General features: G+C 52.5%; 1 protein-coding gene across 2 annotated transcripts in view; it reads right to left on the bottom strand.

The window, feature by feature from the left end:
* Positions 1–1420: 1420 nt before the first annotated feature.
* Sgsm2 (small G protein signaling modulator 2) overlaps positions 1421–21669 on the bottom strand; it is a 45853-nt gene continuing 25604 nt past the window's right edge. The window contains exons 3-24 of one of the 2 annotated variants that reach the window (XM_013016454.1): positions 19212–19374; positions 18777–18938; positions 18426–18493; positions 18201–18346; positions 17408–17542; positions 16765–16889; positions 16289–16356; positions 15779–15939; positions 15513–15639; positions 13912–14046; positions 9943–10096; positions 8738–8802; positions 8500–8645; positions 7892–8020; positions 7517–7699; positions 5778–6155; positions 5395–5519; positions 4601–4683; positions 4363–4472; positions 3872–3968; positions 3121–3288; positions 1421–2930 (exon numbers count right to left, since the gene is read on the bottom strand). In XM_013016454.1, the coding sequence (XP_012871908.1) occupies positions 2842–2930; positions 3121–3288; positions 3872–3968; positions 4363–4472; positions 4601–4683; positions 5395–5519; positions 5778–6155; positions 7517–7699; positions 7892–8020; positions 8500–8645; positions 8738–8802; positions 9943–10096; positions 13912–14046; positions 15513–15639; positions 15779–15939; positions 16289–16356; positions 16765–16889; positions 17408–17542; positions 18201–18346; positions 18426–18493; positions 18777–18938; positions 19212–19374 (3017 nt within the window). In that variant the 3' untranslated portion in view covers positions 1421–2841. The remainder of the gene's footprint in view (positions 2931–3120; positions 3289–3871; positions 3969–4362; positions 4473–4600; positions 4684–5394; positions 5520–5777; positions 6156–7516; positions 7700–7891; positions 8021–8499; positions 8646–8737; positions 8803–9942; positions 10097–13911; positions 14047–15512; positions 15640–15778; positions 15940–16288; positions 16357–16764; positions 16890–17407; positions 17543–18200; positions 18347–18425; positions 18494–18776; positions 18939–19211; positions 19375–21669) is intronic. The other variant, XM_013016455.1, reaches the window with a different exon arrangement.

The following is a 21669-nucleotide window of genomic DNA, read 5'->3' as shown; positions in this document are numbered from 1 at the left end:
GCACCACTTCCAATTTTCTAGTGGTTTATTGGAGATAAGAGTCTCACGGACTTTCCTGCCAGGGCTGGCTTTGAACCGTGATCCTCAGATCTCAGCCTCCTGAGTAGCTAGGATTACAGGCATGAGCCACCGGCGCCTGGCTTCCATGAGACTCTTATCTCCAATAAACCACTAGAAAACTGGACGTGGCACTGTGGCTCAAGTGGTAGAGTGCTCGCCTTGAGCTGAAGAGCTGAGGGATGGCACCCAAGCCCAGAATTCAAGCCCCACAACTGACAAAACAAAAGGGGGTGGGGGACTCTGGTGCTCTTTGTGAGCACCCACTCATCACTAGGACTGCCCAGCACTGAGAACATAGATGCACCCTACTCTGTAAATGACCCATCGCTCCTGAAGGTAGACAAGCTACTCTTCTTGTATTTCTAGAGTATCTAGAGCCTGTGGACAGAAATTCCAAGTAAGAATCCAGTTGCCTCCATTTACTAATCTCTGTTCTGTGAGAGAGGATTCACTTTCTGAGGAGTGTCTGCTGAGATATGGTTTCTAGAGCTCTTTCCTGGTCTTGCCAGAAGACTGGCCTCTGTCCCCTGCAGACCATTATTTTGGTTAGGAGATTCCTTATGGTGCTAGCCCAACCTAGGGTCTGGGTAGGAACAATGGAGATGATTTTTCCCCCGGGGTGGTCACAGCAGAAGGAATTCTGATTCCTCCAGGCCAGAGAACCAACTAGTTTCTTTGCCTATGTGGCTCAGGACAGTAGTCTTTGTTTTTTGGTCTGGGGGCTTTCTTTTGGGTGGGGGCAATGCTGGGGCTTGAACTCAGGGCCTAGGTACTCTCCCATAGCTTTTTCAGGTCAAGGTTGGCACCATAGTTACACTTCTGGCTTTTGGCTAACTAGACTTTTCTGTCTGGGCTGGCTTTGAACCATGACCCTCAGATCTCAGCCTCCTGAGTAGTTAGGATTACAGGTGTGAGCCACCAGTGCCCGGCATATACCATCTTAACATCATGCTCAGGCCATGAGCTGGGCCTGCAGCTGAATCTGTTGGGAGTAGTCCCTAGTTCCCAGAAAGTGTCATTTAGAGACAGAGATTTTGTTGGGTGACTGAGGTCCTTTACGCACAGGATAGAGATCACTGTCAACTTGAGACAGAACCACAATTTTGGGGTGAAGTTCCTCCAGGGTGCTATTTGAGGTCTGGCCATCACCCTCAACTTCTGGACTATTCCATGCCAGGCTAAGGACTGGAGATTTTCCGTCTAGGAAATGTTGATCCCCTTTGTGCCATCCTTGACTTTGGGGGCTGACATCTTTACTGTTCAATTATGGAGAATACAGACCTCCCCCCGCCCCATGCATGGTCACTCTGAGACAATGTCAGTTGCAGAAGTAGCCTCCAGAGCCTCAAGCGTTGTCAAATGCTGTTTATTGGTCTGTTACACTGAAGAGTATAGTTTCTGAGCCAAATACACACACACACTCTGCTCCTCACAAAACCACTTAGTCACTAAGGCAGGCACACATTGGCCATTCGTGCTTGGTGGAGGCCAAGGACTCATGGACAACAGGGGCAGGCAGTGGGGTGGGCTGGCCCTGCACAGGCTGTGAAGTGCCCAGGGGCAGGGGTGGGCAGGGTATGCTGGGTGCAGAGGGCTGCTGGCTCTTTCCCATGGTTCTCAGGTAGAGGAAGTCTGCAGACTTTGGTGACTGCCAAGCAGGAGCCAGCCAGTGTGTCCTCTAGGCCCCAGAGCCAGGCCTAGCTTGCATGTGTTTGGGTGGTAGGGGATATGGAGCTGACAGAGCAAGCAACATGCCAAGGCCTCAGGTCAAGGGCAGGGCCCTTTCTGACACACCCACAAAATACAGTTCCTCCAAAGGAGTTTCTGGGTCCCTGGGTCTTTTGGCATCCTGAGATGCATGTGGAAGGCAGAATTGGCTTTGCTTCTCCCCAGGGACAAATGAGGAACCCAAGTACCCCTGAATCCCTCAGCCCCAAGAACTCAGCATATGCCTGGGGCAAGTAATGGAGTGCATCCCTACAGAATCTCTCTGGGCTACCTTGGAGAGCAAGTGTTCCTGCTACATTTCCAGACCATCCAACTGGCAAGTATGGGATTTATGCACAGTCTTAGGGGTGTATCTAGGTCCATAAAGCGAGGACAGGGTGGCAAGGGTTATACTGTACAGACACATGTGGGTGAACTGTACAGCTCTGGGGAGGGGAGGGGGTCGCCTCAGGTCGCCAGAGGCAGTGGCAGTGCTGCTGAGGTGGGTTGCTCCCCCTGGGCTCATGTCTGACTGCCCAGAGTCTCAGGGGAGGGCCTAGGTCACATGCCTGAAAGGACAGCTGTTGTAACTGTCCCATTGGGACTGCAGAGGGACTCTCGGGAGAGATATAGCACAGATCCCCTTGCCCCCCACATCTTTCTGTAGGCGTGCCCATGCCGCTAGAGCCTGCCACCTCTGCTAGCCCTCCAGATTGACTAGATATTGATAGGTATTAGGGAACAGTCCAGGCTGGGGCTACAGGTGGCAGAGGGGCTATTCCCAGTTGTTTTCAGAGAACAGAATAGTTGTCCCCCAAGGCAGCTGCTCCCTGAGGCCAGCTCCTCCTGCCCCAGCCCTGGTCTGAAGGCATCCTGGCCCAACTTGCCCTATGGGGCCAGCACTGCCCACAGTCGGATCCCAGGCTCACATCACTTTGTTAGGAACACAGCTGGGCTGGCAGGGGTGGCTGGGGGAGTTGGGACAGTCCAAGCTGTGTTTGCCTGTGCCTCTGCCTGCTGGCACTCAGGGGCCCGGTGTTTAGGCTGTCCACGCTGCTGCCCCAGCTACAGCCCTCACTTGTTCTCTATGAGCATCTGCACCTTGTGGACGAGGTCTCGGGCAATCCGCAGGATCTCCTGGGCATCATGACGCTCAGCCCGCTCTGAGAGAAACATAGGTAACTGTAGCCAGGTACAGACAGGGCAGTAGGCTGGGAGGGGCCCTGTGGCTGACTACTCTGCCTATGGGGAAGGGACTCTGGTATTCCTGAAAACCCTCCAATTCTTCCCAGGCCTTGAATGAAGGTCCCCACGCCCTGATGGGGACAGTCGGATGGCTGGTCCAGCTCATACCATTGAAGAACTTGATGATGTCAGTGAAGTCCATGTTGTTGTCTCGGATAATCTCCCGGTAGGCCTCCACCAGAGCCAGGGCGATAAACAGGACAAAGTGCTCTGATGAGATGTGCCTGGCCGCCCAGATCACCTCCCACACGGCAAACACGTCCTCATACAGCAGCTCTGCAGACAGGAAGGGGCTGGCGCTCACCAGGCCAGGCTCACCAGCACAGGCCTGGTGATAAGGCTACCTGGCTCCCTTGGCTACCCACATATAGCACTTCTTCCTTGGGGAAATCAACTTTTAATGCTTAGGGAAGGAGCTGGGAAGTTGGCTCAGTGGTAGAGCGCTTGTCTTGCATGCCTGAGGCCCTGGGTTTGATTCCCCAGCAACACATAAGCAAAAAGAAAAAAGCCAGAAGTGGCGCTGTGGCTCAAGTGGTAGAGCGCTAACCTTGAGCTGAAGAGCTGAGGGGCAGCGCCCAGGCCCACAGTTCAGGCCCCACAAAAAAAAATGCTTAAGGGAAGACACACAGTTTGAAAAAGGCTCAAAGATCATCACCTATCAGGGTGATGGTTGCAGCCGTGGGTGTTCCATGTGCTTTTCAACCTAAGGGAGGCCGAGGGGAGCCAATACAGGGCGTTCACAGTGCTTCAAAGCTCTCCATGTGGTGCCAAGGTACAGTTAGGGGATTACTGACTGGGAGGAAGACGGATCTCCCACATCTGTAGCCCTAGTCTGCTGATCCCACCACCTACTTCTTACCTCTTTTGAAATCCAGCAGGAACCAGCGGTAACAGAAGTAGAAGTGGGTGTAGTCTCCGTTCTGATGCATCAGCTCAAATAACTCTGAGTCCAGGATCTCACAGGGGAAAAGGAAAGAGACTGATCGAAGGCTGCCTCTCTGCCACCCTCAGCTGCCACGCACAGGGATGCTGTTTGGTGCCTGCCAGCTAAGGTCTCCTTGGGTGGAGGCTTGCTGCTGCCTCCCTGCCTGTCTCTCTCGGCAGTATTCCTTTGGAGTTATATTTCTTTGTGAGTGTTAGATTTCACCACCAACTTCGAATACACAGCAAAATCACGCTTATAGTCTTCTGTTTGTAACATGGACAACCATGTTTTTTGTTGTTTTAATGAGAGAAATTAAGCTGATGTGTGAAGAGCCCCCCCCCCCCCAGCACGCTCGGTGACCTCTCTGAATGGACTGACTAGTCTAGCACCGCCATTATGAGCCCCCAGGTGGTTTCAGACCTCACCTGGATGAGGGACCGCATGTTGGCAAAGTGGGTGTCCATGGCACCCCCGTTGGGGAAGTTCTGGCTCATCCTCTTCATGAGGTGGCTGAAGCAGCTGTAGGCTAGCTGATCTGCAGTGAAACGAGAGTGAGACCCGCAGGGCTCCTGTTTCCACCCTTCCCAACCTCGCCATCTTTCCTCTCCAGTTTGTTACCCAAACCCAGCTCTACTTTGGGATTGCGTACTCTGTGTCCCTCACCATTGTCGAGGATGACCAGGAGAGGTGCCAGCAGATCGCACATGCCCTGCACGTAGCCCACGTCCAGGTGCTCCCACACGTAGCTGAAACACCAGGGGTAGTCTCTACGTCATCGCGGCTGCGCTCTGGCCTTCCCTTCTCACAGAGGTATCTGGGCACATGACCTCTACCATAGCCTGCTACCTCCAAATCGGCCTTTCAACAGTTGTAAAGCACTTCCTGTGAGCCTCACTTCAGGAGACAGTGGGAGACTATATATGTCCCTTGCTCCCCAAGGCATTTGGGGACTCGGGGAAAGAAATGGCCACCACAGCTTGGTGTGTAGAATAGGGGAACAAAAAGAGGAGAGGCTTCCTGTAGAAGAGTGGCTGAATAGGTAGGTGCCGGTGGCTCACGCCTAGAATCCTAGCTACTCAGGAGGCTGAGATCTGAGGATGGTGGTTCAAAGCCAACCTGGGCAGAAAAGTCCCTGTAAGACTCTTACCTCCAATTAACCACTCAAAAACTGGAAGTAGGCTGTGGCTCAAGTAGTAGAATGCTAGTTTTGAGCATACAGAGGCCGGGGGGCAGCACCTAGGCCCTGAGTTCAAGACTCACAACCGACCAAAAACAAAACAAAACAAAGAGTGGTTGAAGTGGGGATCTGGGTGGTCTCAGGGAATGAGAGAGGGCAGCAGGTGTGAATTGGGTGTGAGGGAGAGGGATAAGACATCTGCCAGACCTAACCCCTCACAGAGAAACTGGTAGCAGCCTGAGCATGAGCCTCCCTCCCCGAGCCTGCCCCACAATGGCACCTGCACATGATGTCTCTGAGCCTCTCCAGGTTGGAGGGAGTAAAGTACCAGTAGTTACGATCACATCTCTGTACGTCCTTGTCTATGCGGTGCAGATTTAAGGCCACGGTGTCCAGTAATTCTATCTGGAAGAGTGTATGGTGTTCAGGAGAGAGGCTGGACAGCCTCTCCCAGGTTGGGGCAGGAGAAAGAAGCCTAATAGGGAAGCCAGACCTCTTAGAAGAGGGTCCTCTGAGGATGCTGAGAGATGGGCTTAGGGCTCCATGTCAGGACAGGCTGAGCACCCCACCACCCTGGCAGCTGCTCCCCAGGTGTTGGGATGTCCAGAGTACCTCTGGAGCCTCTGGGAACAGTACCAAGGGCCACAGGGAGGGGTCACGTACAGTGTAGGATGCAGCACACACAGCCTCCAGCTCTTCCCCTGCCTCCAGCTGACTGGCCCTGGGAGCCTTCTCCCGGCTGGGATCTTCCTCCGAGAAAGAGTGGCCTGCAGGGGCTGGCCTGTTAGAGCCTTCTCCACCTCCATCCTCTTCAAAGCCCATGCTCTGGCCTTCATCCAGGCTAGATTGGATGCCGGAGGCCACCGAGTAATTTCGGGAGGAAGGCAGCCCTGAGTCTGGAGAGTCAAACTCTACAGACTGCTGCTGTTCCACCGCTGCTGTGCCTGGAGTCCCAGCTCCTGCTTCCTGCTCAGGCTTTGGTCTAGAATCTTCAGGGCCCTGGGGACCTGGGGGCTCCAGATCATCCACAGAGATGAATACCTAGTGAGAGTGAATCCACACATGTTGGCTCCTCACAGCACCCCAGGACTTTCCTTTCTATAGCCCCAGCCCTCTCCCTGCGTCAGAATGGAGCCCAGATAGAGAATTCTCTTCCCACACTCCTTTCTTTCCCCTTTTCCCCACTTTCTCCCCAATTCTGGGCTTCACATTCTTGCTTAGCTTTTTCACTCAAGGCTGGCACTCTACCACTTGGGCCACACCTCCACTTCTGGCTTTTATTGGCTAATTGGAGATAAGTCTCTTTGATTTGCTGGCTTCAAATATCCATCTTCAGATCTCATCTTCCTGAGTAGCTAGGTTACAAGTCACTGGAACATAGCTGAATTTTGTGTTTGAGTTAGAATTTTGCTAACGGCCTTGGCTGGCTTGGAACCCTTGATCATTCTGCTTCTGCCTTCTGTGTGTTGGGATTATAGGCATGTACCTCCATACCTGGTCCACATTTCTTTTAAGTCTTGCTTCAACATATGCTTTCTGTTATTGTTATTATTAGAAATGGTTTAGTAAAGCAACAAGAGACAATTTTGAACAAAAAACATAAATTGATAAAGGTATTCTAAAAAAAAAAACACATCACCGGGCGCTGGTGGCTCACTCATGCAATCCTACTAGCTATTCAGGAGGCTAAGATCTGAGGATTGAGGTTCAAAGCTAGCCTGGGCAGAAAAGTCCATGAGACTCTTATCTCCCATTAACCACCAGAAAACTGGTAGTGGCGCTGTGGCTCCAATGGTAGAGTGCTCACCTTGAGCTGAAGAGCTGAGGGACAGCACCCAGGCCCAGAGTTCAAGCCCCATGACCAACAGAGAGAGAGAGAGAAAGAGAGACAGAGAGAGACAGAGAGAGAGACAGAAACTTATTGGTGTTAATTGGGTGTAGAGACTGTGGTGTAGATCTTGCTGTCTAAACACAGGAGGAGGGATGCCAGGAAGAAAGGAAGAACTTCCACCCATGCTCTGAACTAGCTCTGCCTGGCCACTTCCATGAGGCCACAGATGTGGGGGAGGGAGGATCTGTCAGTGGATACCAGAGGGGCACGGAGTGCACGGGGTGCCCTTGGTGCAGCCTCTGTGATGAGAAGCGTGAGAGCAGATGAGGAAACAGAGGCCAGAAATGGGAAGTTATTGGCAGACACATCGCGCATCCTTCCCAGTCTGGGGAAATCATTATCTTGTTAGACAAGAAATAGGCAGCAACCCATTAACAGACACCTTAAGCCTTCTGCTGTGGGTCCCACTGTCAGTGAGTGCATAAAAGACTTCTGGCCCATGCCCCCCACCCCCAGGCTCCCCTCTCCCCTAGCCGCCACCCCCCCTTTCCCCCACCCCTGTCTGGCTCACATCATTGCTGATGGTCGAATCTCGGTGGATGAGGCGTTGCACGTGGCTGTCAATGCTGCTGCCCGAGGAGAACTTGGTCAGCATGGCTGGGTGAGCCTCCCGCTCCCGCTGCCTCACCACCACCTCACAAGCCTTCCACTCCGCCAGCACCTGCTGGTACCTTGCCGCCACGGCTGTGTCCACCTGTGCTTGGACCACATCATGATCATGGCAGAGGGCACCCCAAGGCCTCCTCTTCAGGGCTGGCAGACACTGGATCTCTGGCCCAGAATCTCAAGGCTAGAGCAAAGCTGCTGGTGAGGGCTGTGGGGCTGCGCTATCTTCCTCTGCCATGTTTCCCATCTCCCATACCCCATAGGTGCAAGTTTCTGTTACCTGCTCCATCTCCTTCTTGCTCATGCCAAACTTGTAGTGGCTGAGCAGGAAGGGCCAGACATCCTTTCGGATCTCGTGTTCCACACCTCCGTAGTAAACCTGCCGCAGCAACTCCAGCTCCTTGTAGTTCTGAGGGATCCAGTGGGTAAAGATTGTGTGGCTCCCATGCTCAAGCCCCAGCCCAGGTGCCCAAGCCCCGGCTCAAGGAGGGCTCAGGCTGGGGCGGGGACTCCTCTGTTGGAGCCTGGGCAAACTCTGCTTGGGGAAGCCAAGTCCTCTCGTGCCCCCTTCAGCTAGATGAGATCCAGCCCTACCTCCTTCCTCACAGGGCAGGAAATGAAGCCCAGAGGGAGCCAAAGAGCTGCCTGAGATCACTGGAGCAAGGTAAGAAGCAGAAAAGGTTCCCAGCCCAGACCCTTCCCATGGAGACCCACAGCCCCAGCAGTATGAGATTCTATGGGGACTCAGGCCACTTCTAGGAAGTCAGCCCACCCCCTGCCATGTTCTTCCTGTAATCCTCATTCCTTCCAGGAAGCTGCCCCCAGAGCAAGCAGCTGTGCACAATGGGGCCCACTCCAGCCCTTCACCCATAACCCCAGAGTTTGTACCTTTTTGTCCTTCTGGTACTTGCTCCATACATCCTTGGTGAGGCCTCCTGAGGCCCCAGGAGGCCGGTCAGGTGGGATGATGTTGTGATGCACCAGTGCTGACAGGTGGGTCCGTACCGTGGACAGGTGGCGGCAGTAGGCCAGCCCTGTGGTAGACAACCAGGATACCCTGATGGCTGGTGCCTCCTTCCCACTCCCAGCCTCTCCCATCCTCATCCCCACCTCACCACACACTCACAGCCATAGAAGGCCCGGGACACGATCTGCCTCTTCATGCTCTCGCACAGTAGCCTCAGGGGCAACCTATGGAAACAACGTAGTGCGACCTAGTGATGGGCGATGATGAGCAGCGTATTCTGGCTTGAGAGGCAGGCAGGTGTATGGAATAGCAGACCAGTGGGCTCCTCCTCCCTGCCTCCGCCCTCCTTATGACTGCTGCCACTCCCAATATCAATGCTGGGCAACTACCTTGGCTTTAGTAAATCTTGGAGAAAGCTACCTGAGGGTCCCCAGGAGTAACAGGTAAAACATAAAGTGACAGGTGAAGGACAGCACCCAGCCAATGGCCCACACAAAGGTTGTCCACACACTGCTCTTTCACATGGCAGGTGTTGAGTGCTCTCAGATATGTCGCCCAACAGCAGGTTCTGTGTCCACACTGGAAGTGGGGAGCACTTACTATGTGCAGGCACAGCTCTAGGCATGTTTTTTTTTTTTTCCTGAGCCAGTTCTGAGGTATGAACTCAGGGCCTGTGTGCTGTCCCTCAGCTTTTCTTTGTTGTTGTTGTTAAAGGCTGGTGCTCTATCAATTGAGTCACAGAACCACTTCTGGCTTTTTCTGAGTAGTTTATTAGAGATAAGAGTCTCACAGACTTTCCTGCCTGAGCTCACTTTGAACTGTGATCCTCAGATCTCGGCCTCCTAAGTAGCTAGTACAGGCATGAGCCACCAGTGCCCAACTTCTGACTTTTTTTTTGTCGGTCATGGGACTTGAACTCTGGGTCTGGGCACTGTCCCTCAGCTCTTCAGCTCAAGGCTAGCACTCTACCATTTGAGCCACAGTGCCACTTCTGGTTTTCTGAATGGTTTATTGGAGATAAGAGTCTCACAGATTTTTCTGCCCAGGCTGGCTTTGAACTGCAATCCTCAGATCTCAGCTTCCTGAGTAGCTAGGATTACAGGCATGAGATACCAGTGCCCAGCTTCATGTGGTCTTTACAAGTGTGTTAGAGAGTAAGTGATAGCACCCCTACTTCACAGGGGGAGGAAACAGGTTGAGAAACTCAGAAACATGCCAAAATCACATAAGTACAATTTGAATCCAGGTCTGTCCAACTCTAGAGGCCAGCCTGCCATGCAAGTGACACAGACTGTAAAGACAGAAGGACACAAATGGATAGACTCATTAAGGGGAGGCTGGTATCCCAGGCTCTTCCTACTCACCGGTCGGGGACACAGCTGCAGTGGCTGGGGGTTGCATATGGGGAGCTGCTGGAAGAACAGGAGAGGCAGGAGGAGCCTTGGCCACACAAGGGCTCCAAGTGCCAGGCTGTCAGGCCAGGCCCAAAACCCTGCATCTCAATCATGTCGCCAGCATCTGAGGGCAGGAAAGGGCTATGGTCAGTGCTTGTCAAGCCTCCTCGCTCAAGCATCCTGTAGCATGCCCACTTCTGTTCCCAGAGCTGCAGCATGAAGTCATCATCAGTTGAAAACCACAGGGGTGTGGACCTGCCTAGTTCAACGCCCAGAGATTAAAAATGGTAGAGAAGGTACCTGGCCCTTCCCAGGCTCTCACAAGTCTGAAAAAGGCCAGTAAGAAGTCTTAGTACAAAACAGAGTACTTAGACTGAGTTGTGTCTACTTACCTTCTAGAAAAGTATTTGTTAGTAATAGAGATCTCACTGTCAGCAAACACTTTTCTAGAAGGTAGGGAGGGAAAGAGAAGGAACAGCAAAGGCCTAAGCTCCCAGGCAGCCTGGCCCTTAAGGGCTGAGTTTGGTTTGTTCAGGCAAACTCTAAGATGCTCAGAAAGGTGCTTGAAGCCCATTAAACTCTAACTCCTCTCCCTAAGGGAGTCTCCACTGCTCAAAGCTCTCAAAGGACCCTAGTGCCACCAGTCCCACTTTCCTTGCTTTTCCAAGGGTTCTAGATCTAGTGGACATCCTGCAACCTAGTCTGACCATACTTGGCATAGCAGCTCCCAAGTGAGCTGGAAGGGAGGGCAAAATTCCCAGGGCTACCAGGGACAATATAGGGGCAGAGGTGGTGACTAGGCTCACAGACCCACCGCTTAACACCAGTCACAGATAAACGTGCCGAGGTGTAGCCTCAGAAGATGGCTCCTTAGACGTATCTACACTGCTGCGGAACAACCTTTTCAGTCAGCTCTGTTGGGTCTGCATGGGACCTGAATCAAGACCCTGGGGACTTCCCAGGGCCTGAGGAGGGCAGGGCGCTGCTCAGGAATCACACTGGCAACTCCAGGGGGCCATGGAGATGAAGCTCACTGAGGGAAGGAAGTGAAAAGACTAGGAGGGGAAGACTGTAGATGTGAGGGAGAAGAGAGCAGAGAAGAGGACAGAATGATGAGAGCACCGTGTGGGTTGAGACTTTCTAGCAGCAATTTTCTTAGTGATTCTAATGTGAATTTGACTCAGCCTAGCTCTGGTCTGTCATGATCTGAGGCAGGCCTCAACCTGGTTTTTCTGAGAGCCCGAGTTCAGTTCTGGGTGTGCTTTGGTGGAGAAGACTGAGCTGAGCATATTCCCCTCCAGCCCCCTCAAGAGCTGCCCTACCTTCTACCACCATGGCTGGGATTGTGTGTGTGTGTGAGTGTGTGTGTGTATACACATACATATTTATATGTATATGTATATTTATATGTATATATGTGTGTGTGTGTATATGTAAATGTATATATCTGGCCCTTCAGCTCCACCAGGAGGCAAATTAAGGGAACATACACAGGGCAGAGGGGCTGCGGCTCTGGGAGTGAGGGGTTGCAAGCTATGAAGAGAGGGAGGGGACAAGTGCAGGAGGGGTGGGACAGGAACCCAGCTCATGCCTCTGCAGCAGGCAGAAGAGAGGCCAGTTCTGGGAGGACCTGGGATAGGAACTGGCCCAACTGGGCAGGCAGCAGGCAGCAGGCGAACAGGCAGGGAGGACATTAGGTGCAGAGGGCAGAGGGTGGGCACAGAGGGAAACAAGCTCATGCCCAGAAAGCAGGGCCCAACCAAGGCAAATCTCCTGGGTCAATGCTTTTCACCTTAATTCTCCAGGAAGGAGCTGAACCAGCCAGCCTTGAACACTGTCTGAATTAACCCAGTACAGATGGCTGGAGCTCTGGCATGACTGGGTGAGGGGTAGCGGGCTGGACAGGGAGGGTCTGCTGGGTCAGCTTTGACTCTGACTCTCTCCTCTGAGCATGAGGAAAGTGTAAAGCAAACAATCTGGGTGGGTGAACCCCACAGCCCCTAAGACTCCGAGTGAAAGGTGCCTGGCCTGGAGCAGAATTAGAGTGAACAGCATCTCTGCTCTGTGGAGGAGGCAGCGGGAAAAGGGGGGGTGAGAAGGGGAAAGAGAGGAGATTTGGACACCCCGCCACTTGAATCACATGCACAAGTCAAGCATGTTGCAGGCCTGAAAAGCAACAGCCAGCAGAATGGACTCATCAGTGTTGTCATTATGGACTGGAGTGGAGGTGGGGGCTTATATTCCTAGCCCCTCTCCCCAGCCACCTAGGGATTCTGTTCTTATCTCCCTCCCCCTTCTCCAAGTATTGAGGCCCCAAGCATACTGGCTTCATCTGGCACCTGAGTTCTGCAAGAGAATGCCCAGACCAATCCTAAGGCTTCTGAACTTAAGGTTTGGCAGTCCTGCTCATCTTGAAGGACTAGTCAACAGGGCTTTCTATTGCCAAGTCTGCTAAGACAAGGGCTCTGCTGGAACCCTTCAGCCTCCAGCCTGCTTGCCAATTTGTGGGTCAAGAAGGGGCTCCTTGTTTCCCCTTAGACCTTAATCTTCCTACCCTGCTCGCTTAGCCTACAAATAAGCAGCAATCCTTCAGATGGCAGGATGTGTGTAGGCAGTAAAAATGAGAAGTAGGGTGTCTGTAGCTAGGCCTGGCCTATGGACTTATGTTGGAAGGGCTGGGAGGGAGGGTGGGCTTAAGGGCAGGCATGTGGCAGGAAGAAGAGCAGCTAGCAGGGTTGGCTGAGGGGTGCGGGTGTGTTCTGAGTCATGGGTCTGACTGGCAGGGATAGAGAGGCTCGTCACTTGTGGCCAAGCAGTTGGGCTGAGGAATAGTACTCCTTAGCAGAATTTTGTAGACGTGTAAGAGGAGTGTTACAGATTCTGAGGCTCCCTCTACAGGGACAGGGGAAATGGGAGACACAATTAATTCCATCATGGAAGTAGATGGGGATGGTGAAGTTCCCTAACTTCCAAGAGAGCAGGCTTCAGCTGACCAGCCTTTCCTCATGTGTCCCTTCCTTGTCCTCAAAGGATTCTAGGCTGCTGGATCTCCATAGAGTAGGACTGCCTTTCCACCCACCTACACCTGTGCAAAAATAAACAAACAGGTGGTGGATAGAGAAATACTGCTAGCTGTGGACACTGCTGTGCTATTTCCAATGAAGGGGACCTCTATAGTTAGAGATTCTGAGGTCCATGAGATGGGAACACACTGGTGTGGTATCCTTGGCACAGAACCGGGTGCCAGAGAGAATGTTGAGCTTCCAAAAAACAAAAAGTATCACGTAGCCCATACTGTGTGCCAGGGACATATCTGTGACAAGAAATTCAGCTGACATGCCCTAAGCGGTGTCCCTTTTTGGACAGCCCACAGAGATATTTCTAGGTTTCATGCTAGAGCACCAGGCCTTACTTTCTAAAGCCCTTAGGTATGCTAGAAAAACTAAGTCCTGAGGTGGCCTCTTGCTTGAACTCTCCAACCTCTACCCTTGCTCTAGAAGAGCCTAGTACCTCTGGCCTGTTTCTGTGAAGTCAGAAGTCAGAAGCACAGGAAGGTGGCTGGGACTGGCCTTCCCAAATCAGCAGAGAGAAAGAAAGAGACTACTGCCTGGCATTTCCAGCATGAAGGCCAGAAGAATAAAAGGCCCATGAGGGGCAATCAGATAATCACTGGCTCCCCTCAGTGGCTCTTCTTCCCTCGAAGCATGAAGCTCCCTCCTTATAACCAGTGTCACTTACTCCGAATGACCCCTTTTCTGGGCAGCACCTGTCCAGACTCCTTCCGCCCTCCCTGATCAGTATCCTGACAGAAGGAAAACACCCTAGGTGCGAGTCCCCTAATGCCAACACTGCTGTTTGAGCCCCTGTGGTGGGTGGCAGGTGGGCCCAGGGGGTGGGGTGGAGGATGAGGTGAGTCAGGGAGTGGGGAGGGATAAAAACCTTTCATCGGATTGGGAGCTGTGAGGTTCCGCGAGCAGATCATTGAGAGCATCGCGTGTAGTTTATCCTCCTCTTCCTCATCATCGTCCACCGAGGCCGCGCGGCTGGCCGCTAGGTGGTGGTAGTTAATAGTGACTGCTCAAAGAAAATAGCGAGAGAGGCAGAGGCATGAGGACCCTGGTGAAGGGGGTCTGGGAACCTTCCGGTGATTACTAGATGAGTATGGAAGAAGGTGAGGGACTGGGAAAGCCCCAGAGCGCTACTCTTTGGAGGGATCCTCTCCAGGAAGAACAGAAGAGAGGCAACTGAGTCTGTGTGTGTGAAAGACAGGGACTATATGGGGCAGGTTAGCAGCTCAGGCGCTTACCATCCCTGGCCAAAGCTGGGCAGGATTACAAATCCTGATCATTCTCCAGCTCCTGGCATGGTCAGGCTGCATTGAATCTGAAGACTTTGGGGATAAATCTCGGTTTTGAGGCTATAAATTCAACCTTCTCCTCTCAGGGCTTCCCCAGAGCCACCCTAAGGGAGCCTGAGTCGCTCAGCTGAGTTTCTGCATCAAGCACTCAGGATTTCCCTTGAGATTGAAGCGGTCCTTAAAAATGAAGTGACCAGGAAGGGAAAGGTCAGTGATTGAAGAGGGGGAAGCAGAGACCAAAGAATCTAAACTGTGCATCAGCCTGAGACTAAGTGTTGGGTTTGCAAACCCATTCTGGCTTAAGATGTCTCTTTGTCAGGTACATCTGGGAGGAACAAGGGGTCCTCTAAACCTTGTGCCTTCCAAGACTGTTGGGAGGATTTGTATGCAGCTTGGTCATCTGCCTGCCAAACCAGACACACTTGTTGACTATTTTCTGGCACCTGTTAGGAACTGTAGGGAGCAGGTGGTCTGGCTGGCAGTAAGTGTTCTGGGATGGCAAATTCCCTCACTTTTGTTTTCAAGAAACGTTGAATCTAGTTCAAAGAAACCCCTGAGTAGCAGCAGCACTCTGACTAGAAAGGGAACTCTGGTGTTATTACAAACATATCAACAGACCTTCAGGCTGGGAGGTGTGTGTCCAGCGCAAGGCAGGATGCATGAGAACCCGGTGCCTTCAGGGATCCAGCCCTCCATTTGTAAGACCCAAGTCTCACCCTCCAGATGCAGCTCCTGCTCAGGCCAAACCTTGTCTCCTCAGGAGCTTGCATGAGGAAGGCTCAGTGAACAATTTGCACTACAAATCCCCTGCCCAGGTTGCTTCCTGGGAGCCTGGCAGACATCTGGTGGCTAACGAGGGACTGAGGGTTTGCTACTCTCTATTTCTAGTCCCTCTACATTTTCCCCCCTGGGGCATGAAAAAATGTCTAAGAATCTTACAGTGATGCCTAGGTCTACTGAGCCAAGAGGTTCTGGGTGAAGAGATAAGAAGGACCACTGAGCAGATGGGAGGCAGGCTTTCCAAAGGAGGACAGGTAAAAGGTCCAATGGGGAGGCGGAGCGATGAACTTCTTAATCTGGCCTGGCCAGGGGATCCCATCTGCTACCCTCTTGGATGATGTGGTGCTGCCCCACCTCCTGAACAGCTCTCTCCTCCTTCATGGAGGAAGTTTGGGACACTCACTGTGCTCATGCCTGTGCCCAGGGTAGATGATCCGGAACACGTAGTCTGTGGTCCGCCCCATGCCCAAGTCTTCCATGTCCACGGATCGTATGCTGCTGCGTTTTCGTAGCTTGGGGAACACCTTACCCTGCAGAGTGAGGGGGTGGTCAGCCTGCCCAGAGCAAAGTCCCACCCAAAGCAGCTCCTAAGAACTCTCTGTGGGGAAAGGAAGGGAGGTACCTTCCTTCACCCAGCCCTGCACCCAGAACCCCCCTGCCCTGAGGTACCTTTCCCTGCTGGGTCCACAGCGGGGGCTCAAGCTGTCCTCGAGGCAGCAGCCCATTCTCCAGACAGGACAGAAAGGACAGCAGGTGTCCTCCCTGTGGGAAGTGCAGTGGCGGCCTCTGGATGCCATCCTGGCTCACCAGCACGAGCGTGCCACCACTCTCTGGGGGGGGGGGTGAACGTGGTTGAGTGAGGCCACCTGAGACCTCCCTGTCCATCACCACAACTCCTCGGCTAGGTTGCACGGGCTGGTTAGGAGGACAGCCAGGCTGGCCCAGTGGCTTTTTTAACAGGGACAGCAGGAGGACCGGGGATGTGGCTCAGTGGTAGGACACATGTACAAGGCCCTGGATTAAAATCTCCAGCACCACAAAATGAATGAATTAATCAATTAATAAATTGACTAATTAATAGGGACAGTGGGAGAGACCTAAAGAGTCTTGATGCACAGTGCACAATGGGGAGAAGAATGTCTACCCTCCCACTCCTCTGCCAGGGACAAACAGACTTACTGTGCTGATGACAGTGGATGCAGACAATCTGACTGAAGGGTACCACCAGGGCATAGTCCCAGTAAACACTGAAAAGGAACCAGTCTGGTGTTACTGTGTCCTAAGACCCACCATCTGCCTACTTTGTCACCTAGTCCTAGCACCTCTTAAAACTTTCCCGAAGACAGGATGGTCTAGAGCTGAGTAATGACTTCAGCCAGCCTTGTCCCTCTGAGCCCCATGCTGTCTTCTGGCACAGAGCCTGTCTGTCTCAGCTGCTTAGAGCTTGGCTTGACCATGACTCTCCACAGCCAGGACAGCCTCAGTCTTAGAGGACTTGGGAATCCCTCCAGGCAGCTTCACGCTGTAATTCTTGGCATTGGGATAAGGAGTGAGGCTTGCCTCCCTGGAGCAGATAGAGTCTCTCCATTGCCGTCCCTGTGACCAAGTCTCCCCGTATTTCCCTGAGGCCTGGGAGCAAGTGCCAAAGCCCCCACCTCTTTTCCAGCTCAGAGTCCCCCAAAGTCCCGTTCATGAGCTGGTTGGGGGTCCATTTCAGAGTTAAGTTCTCTGCAGACTGGTGCAGGGAGAGATAACCAGGGACAGCCTCCATGTCTTCCTTCTACAGGGAAAAGGCAACAGAAAAAAGAGACGATGAGTGGTGGGGAGACTTCCAGGATGGCCCAGGGAAAAAAAGCAGAAGATGGAGGCCAGGCCAGGCCAGCTCTGGGGTCCTGAGCTACAGGCTGGGCAGAAGCAAGTGTGAACAGGAAGCCACACAGCCTATCTGGGTATCTTCTCTTCCTGGTTGGCCTGGTGCCATTTTCTCTATCAGCCTCCTGGATGCCAGGTGTGTCCTGGACCAGCCAAATCTACACTGGACATTTACCCTGCCTGTTGGCTGCCATTTTTGCCCCTGCACAGCCCAGTTCTCAGTTAGCTATAGCAGATGTCATCCCTGGCTCCTGCCAACTGCAGGCTGGGCGTGAGTCATAGGAGACAGCGAGTTGGAGGTAGGGCTGCCTTTCTTGTTCTCTGGTCAAGCTCCTTAGATAAGAAACGTCTTGTGGCTAGAGGCTTCTGGATGTGGACCTTGAGAGGGAGACTGAAGGGGAGGGGAGAGGCAGTAAGCCTTCCTACCGGCTGAACCAGCACGTTGTTTTTGCCGTAGAGCAGCCGCGTCCTTGAGTTCTGATGCAGGGATTCCACGTACTCTCGGGCACAGGCAGCTAGCCTGTCCTCTGACGTGCTGCCACTAGAATGCCGCTTCCGGATCTGCCAGGAAAGCCACAGCTCAGCCCCTGGCCTTGGGAAGTCAGGCTTAGGACCTGAAAACCCTCAGGCTTCCATGCCCACCCTCCCTAGCGAGCCCCAGTTTGTATTTGTGTGTGTGTGTGTGTGCGTGTGTGTGTGTGCTGGTCCTAGGGCTTGAGCTCAGGGCCTAGGTGCTGACCCTCAGCTTGCTTTGCTCAAGGTAGTACTTTACCACTTGAGCCACAGCTCTACTTGCGGCTCTTTTGACAATTTACTTTTTTAATTTTGTCTTTTGGTTTTTGGTACTAGGATTGATGGGGATTGAGCCCAGGATATTTACTAGGCAAGCACTTTGCCACTGAGCTACATCCAGCACCTTTAGTAGTTTATTGGATATGAATCCATGGGCTTTCCTGCCTGCACTGGCTTCAAACCACAATCCTCAGGTCTCAGCCTCCTGAGTAACTAGGATTATAGGTGTGAGCCATAGTTTGCTCATAGGTGTGAGCCATAGTTTGCTCTTAGCTAGCCTCTGATTCCCAGCCAAGGACAAGCATGGGCTCCCAGAATTTAGGCAAGTGTGGGCAGAAGGCTCTTCTAGGGGGCCACTGTTTTGGGGCAAGTCTTCTCTCCTTGTAGGTCCATAGGTATAGCCTGGAATGGGGAGGGAGACACCCACCCCCAGGGCTGGGCGCTTTGCAGGGGAATCCTGGCGATTGGGGGGACCTCGGATACGGTGTCTCTGGACCAGCTCATCAGCAGAGGGGTCAGTCCAATAATGATCAGCTGTCTTGAGCTTTGTGTATTCCAAGGCACAGGGTCCCACTGTGGAGACAGGATGATTAACTTACATGGGGCTCCCCTACCACCTGTTCCTCACCTCACTAACCCCACTCAGGCTCACCTAAAAGAGAGGCCAGGATTGGGCCAAACACAGGATCTGCCAGTAATGCTTCTTTCTCGTAGTACTTGCTGCCAGGAGGACAGATGGACAAGGTCACTGCCAGGGTACGTGGACTGAGTCCAGGTTAGTCAGTCAGGCTCACCCGGAAGAGATGTCACTCAAGGAGGAGTGAATCCACAGCATGGGGCTCTGTGGGGTTTCTGGTGAGGTCAGAGCTTTGGAATTGCTAAAAGGGGAGGTGCAGGCATGCCTAGTTGCCAGGGACTGTGAAGGGTAGAAGGGTGGGCTGAGGCCTGTGCAGGAGGTAGGCTGGGAAGGGGGGAGAGTTTGGATGGAGGATAGGGCAGTCACCTGCAGTTTTCCACCAGGTACTGCACAACCCTGTCCAGAACTTTCTCGATGAGTGCTGTGCGTACCCATATGTGTTTCAAGGCCTGAGGGCTGAGGGCTGGGGCCTTCCCACTGGTTGAGGCCTGTTTCCGCAGAGCCTCTGGGCCACCTCCAGAGGATTTCCTGCAAAGAGGGGTAAGGGTTTCAGGAGCATAATGGTCCAGGGGTAAACCCCAAGTTGGTGGCACTAGATGTGGGGACTGGTGAGCTGAGACAGTCCCTGGATGAAGATAGAGAGGTGAAGGAGTGGACTGGACACACTTAAGCTGGTCCCTCATGGAAGCAATACAAGCCCTGGGCCCAGAAGCCAACCTTCACATAGGCTGTCCAGGAAGCAGCAAATGCCAAAAGGAAGGAAAGATGCTGAGGGTGAGAAGGGGCTAGTCCACAGCTCACCTGCCCTCTACTTGTTGCTGCAGCTCCTGTACCTTGTGACAAATCTCCCCAGCCACAGGGCATGTCTTCCCCACCTTGGTAAACAGAGCTGCCATCTTGTCGCTGCGCAGGAAGCCAGCAGTTCGACGTCTCAGCTGATGCAGGAGGCACGCCTCCACTGCACCTGGGCCACAAGAGAAAATAGCACCTGAGTCTCGGTAAGTGGGGGACATCACTCTTTTCCATGACTGTATAGAGGTAGGAAAGGGCAAGGCCAAGGGAAGGCCATGACCTATGCTACAATTAGGGGAAGGGGAAAGCTGGGAAAGCATACTCTGACCTCCTTCGAAACCTTACCTTCTTGTTCCTCTGTCCCCACGTAGGGTAGACCTACAAGAGCTGTGGCTGTTATGTGCCATTGTAGTTCCTCTTTCATATCTGGTAAATAGCATGCCCCAGGTGGGCTGTGAGGACCAAAGCTACCCACTGGGGTGGTATGAGTGGTTCTAACTGACCATAAGGACAAGCAGGGGCAGTACCTACAGGGTGGGGATACAGACAGCACGTGGCCCAGTGCCTTCCCTGGAAAGCTTAGTGATGTGGTTGCTAAGGAACCAGGTTCTAGAGAAGCTGAAATATTGATGAAGCCACTGCAGAGATCGACCTGACACTGGCCCCTGGATTATTGATAAGTATAGCAGCTGAGAGTGAGATTTCTTTCATCCATGCTGGGAGAGTTTCCCTTCATTCATTCATACTTTAGGGGGGACATTTAATCTCTCCATCTGTATCCTACTTAGCCCAGAGACCCTACAAGAAAGAAAGTAAGATTTGGTGGGAAAGAGCAGTGATTTTCCAAGAGCACATATGGACTCTAAAAATGTTGGGCCATGACTAAAGACAGGCTGGGTGAATAGTGCTAGAGACAGACCAGGGCTGAAGTTGATGGAACAATTCATTGCTTTTGGAAAGGCTGGGTAAGTAAGTAACTATTTAATGCTTCAAGCCTTGTATTATCATCCACCAATTGGGAAAGACTTTTTTTTTTGTCGGTCGTGGGGTTTGAAAACTTGGGGCTTGGGGCTGGGAAGGTGGCTCAGTGGTAGAGTGCTTGCCTTGCATGCTCGAGGCCCTGGGTTCGATTCCTCAGCACCACATAAGAAAAAAGCCGGAAAGCGCTAGCCTTGAGCTGAAGAGCTGAGGGACAGCGCCCAGGCCCAGAGTTCAGACCCCACGACCAACAACAACTAGTTATAGTGCCTTAGTAGGTGGGGCACTATAAGAGTTCCTAACATGAGGTGATGGCAGGTTTTCTTCAAACAAATAAGATCTTCCAAATAACTTCATTCCCTAGTCAGCACCTGCTTAGGGCAACAGTGGTAACCTGAGTGGGGCAGGGACAATAATCCCATTGGCTAGAATAAACTCAGGTATCTTAGGAGCTTACAAAAATGAACTGAGGCTGGGAATGTGGCTTAACGGTAGAATGCTTGCTTAGCATGAATGAAGCCCTGGGTTTAATTCCTCAGTACCACATAAACAGAAAAAGCCAGAAGTGGCACTGTGGCTCAAGTAGTAGAGTGCTAGCCTTGAGCAAAAGAAGCTCAGGGACCATGCCCAGGCCCTGAGTTCAAGCCCCAGGACTGGTGAAAACAACAACAACAAAAAAGAAATCCACAAACTGAAACTAGAGCTGCTGCCAGGAAATGCTGCAGTGGTTGGGAAGGCATCCTAGGGGGCTTCTACAAGGTGCAGTCTAGGTAGGTTCCTCATTCCATCTTGCAGCTCATATGCAAATGCATCTATATTCAAAATTGTAGCCAAAGAGCCTAGTAACTAGCCTAGTAACAGTGGGACTCACTGAACAGCCTTCAGAGGACGGGCCAAATTTGGCTGAGGTACAGGGACAAAGCCCCCTATAGCTTGCAGATCCTGACATGAAGCTAAGCCTACGACAGTCTTCCAGGAGGGTTGTGGATGGAGGAGAGCAGGTATGGCAAGAGTGTAGCTTCCTGACATGTGGCTCAGTCTCACCTTTACTCCCAGCTACCATCTGTGCAATGGGGGAGTTCCATGGTGGTTTGCATAGAGAACCAGAAGTAGGAAAGTGTGAGTCGTGTAGTCAGCCTGGGTGACTGAATAGGGCATTGCTCAGAGTAGAGTTTTCAAAAGCTACTGATGGGAGGAACAAAGAGGCATCACCTTTCTTCTCTGATTGGCCATTCACACCCACCCAGAGTTAGGTACTGACCACTCAGAATTAGCATTTCTACTAGAGACAGAAAGGGCTTTTCCTCTCAGCCCACACTGGTTATTAGCTTCCACTCTGGTGTGCATTCAGCCTTGTTCAACCTCAAAATAAGAAAGTACTCTTCCCATCTAGACCTTCCCCGGGAAGAGATAATTGGCCTGATATTCTGGACTAAGGTGAGGGTAAACGAGTCTTGCCACACGTACTCATTTTCCTTGTTCTCCTGGG

Source organism: Dipodomys ordii, unplaced genomic scaffold, assembly GCF_000151885.1.
Source record: "Dipodomys ordii isolate 6190 unplaced genomic scaffold, Dord_2.0 Scaffold31, whole genome shotgun sequence".
NCBI classification, from domain to species: Eukaryota; Metazoa; Chordata; class Mammalia; order Rodentia; family Heteromyidae; genus Dipodomys; species Dipodomys ordii.
The sequence above is the reverse complement of the archived record's forward strand: the minus strand, read 5'-3'. Positions and strand labels throughout refer to the sequence as shown.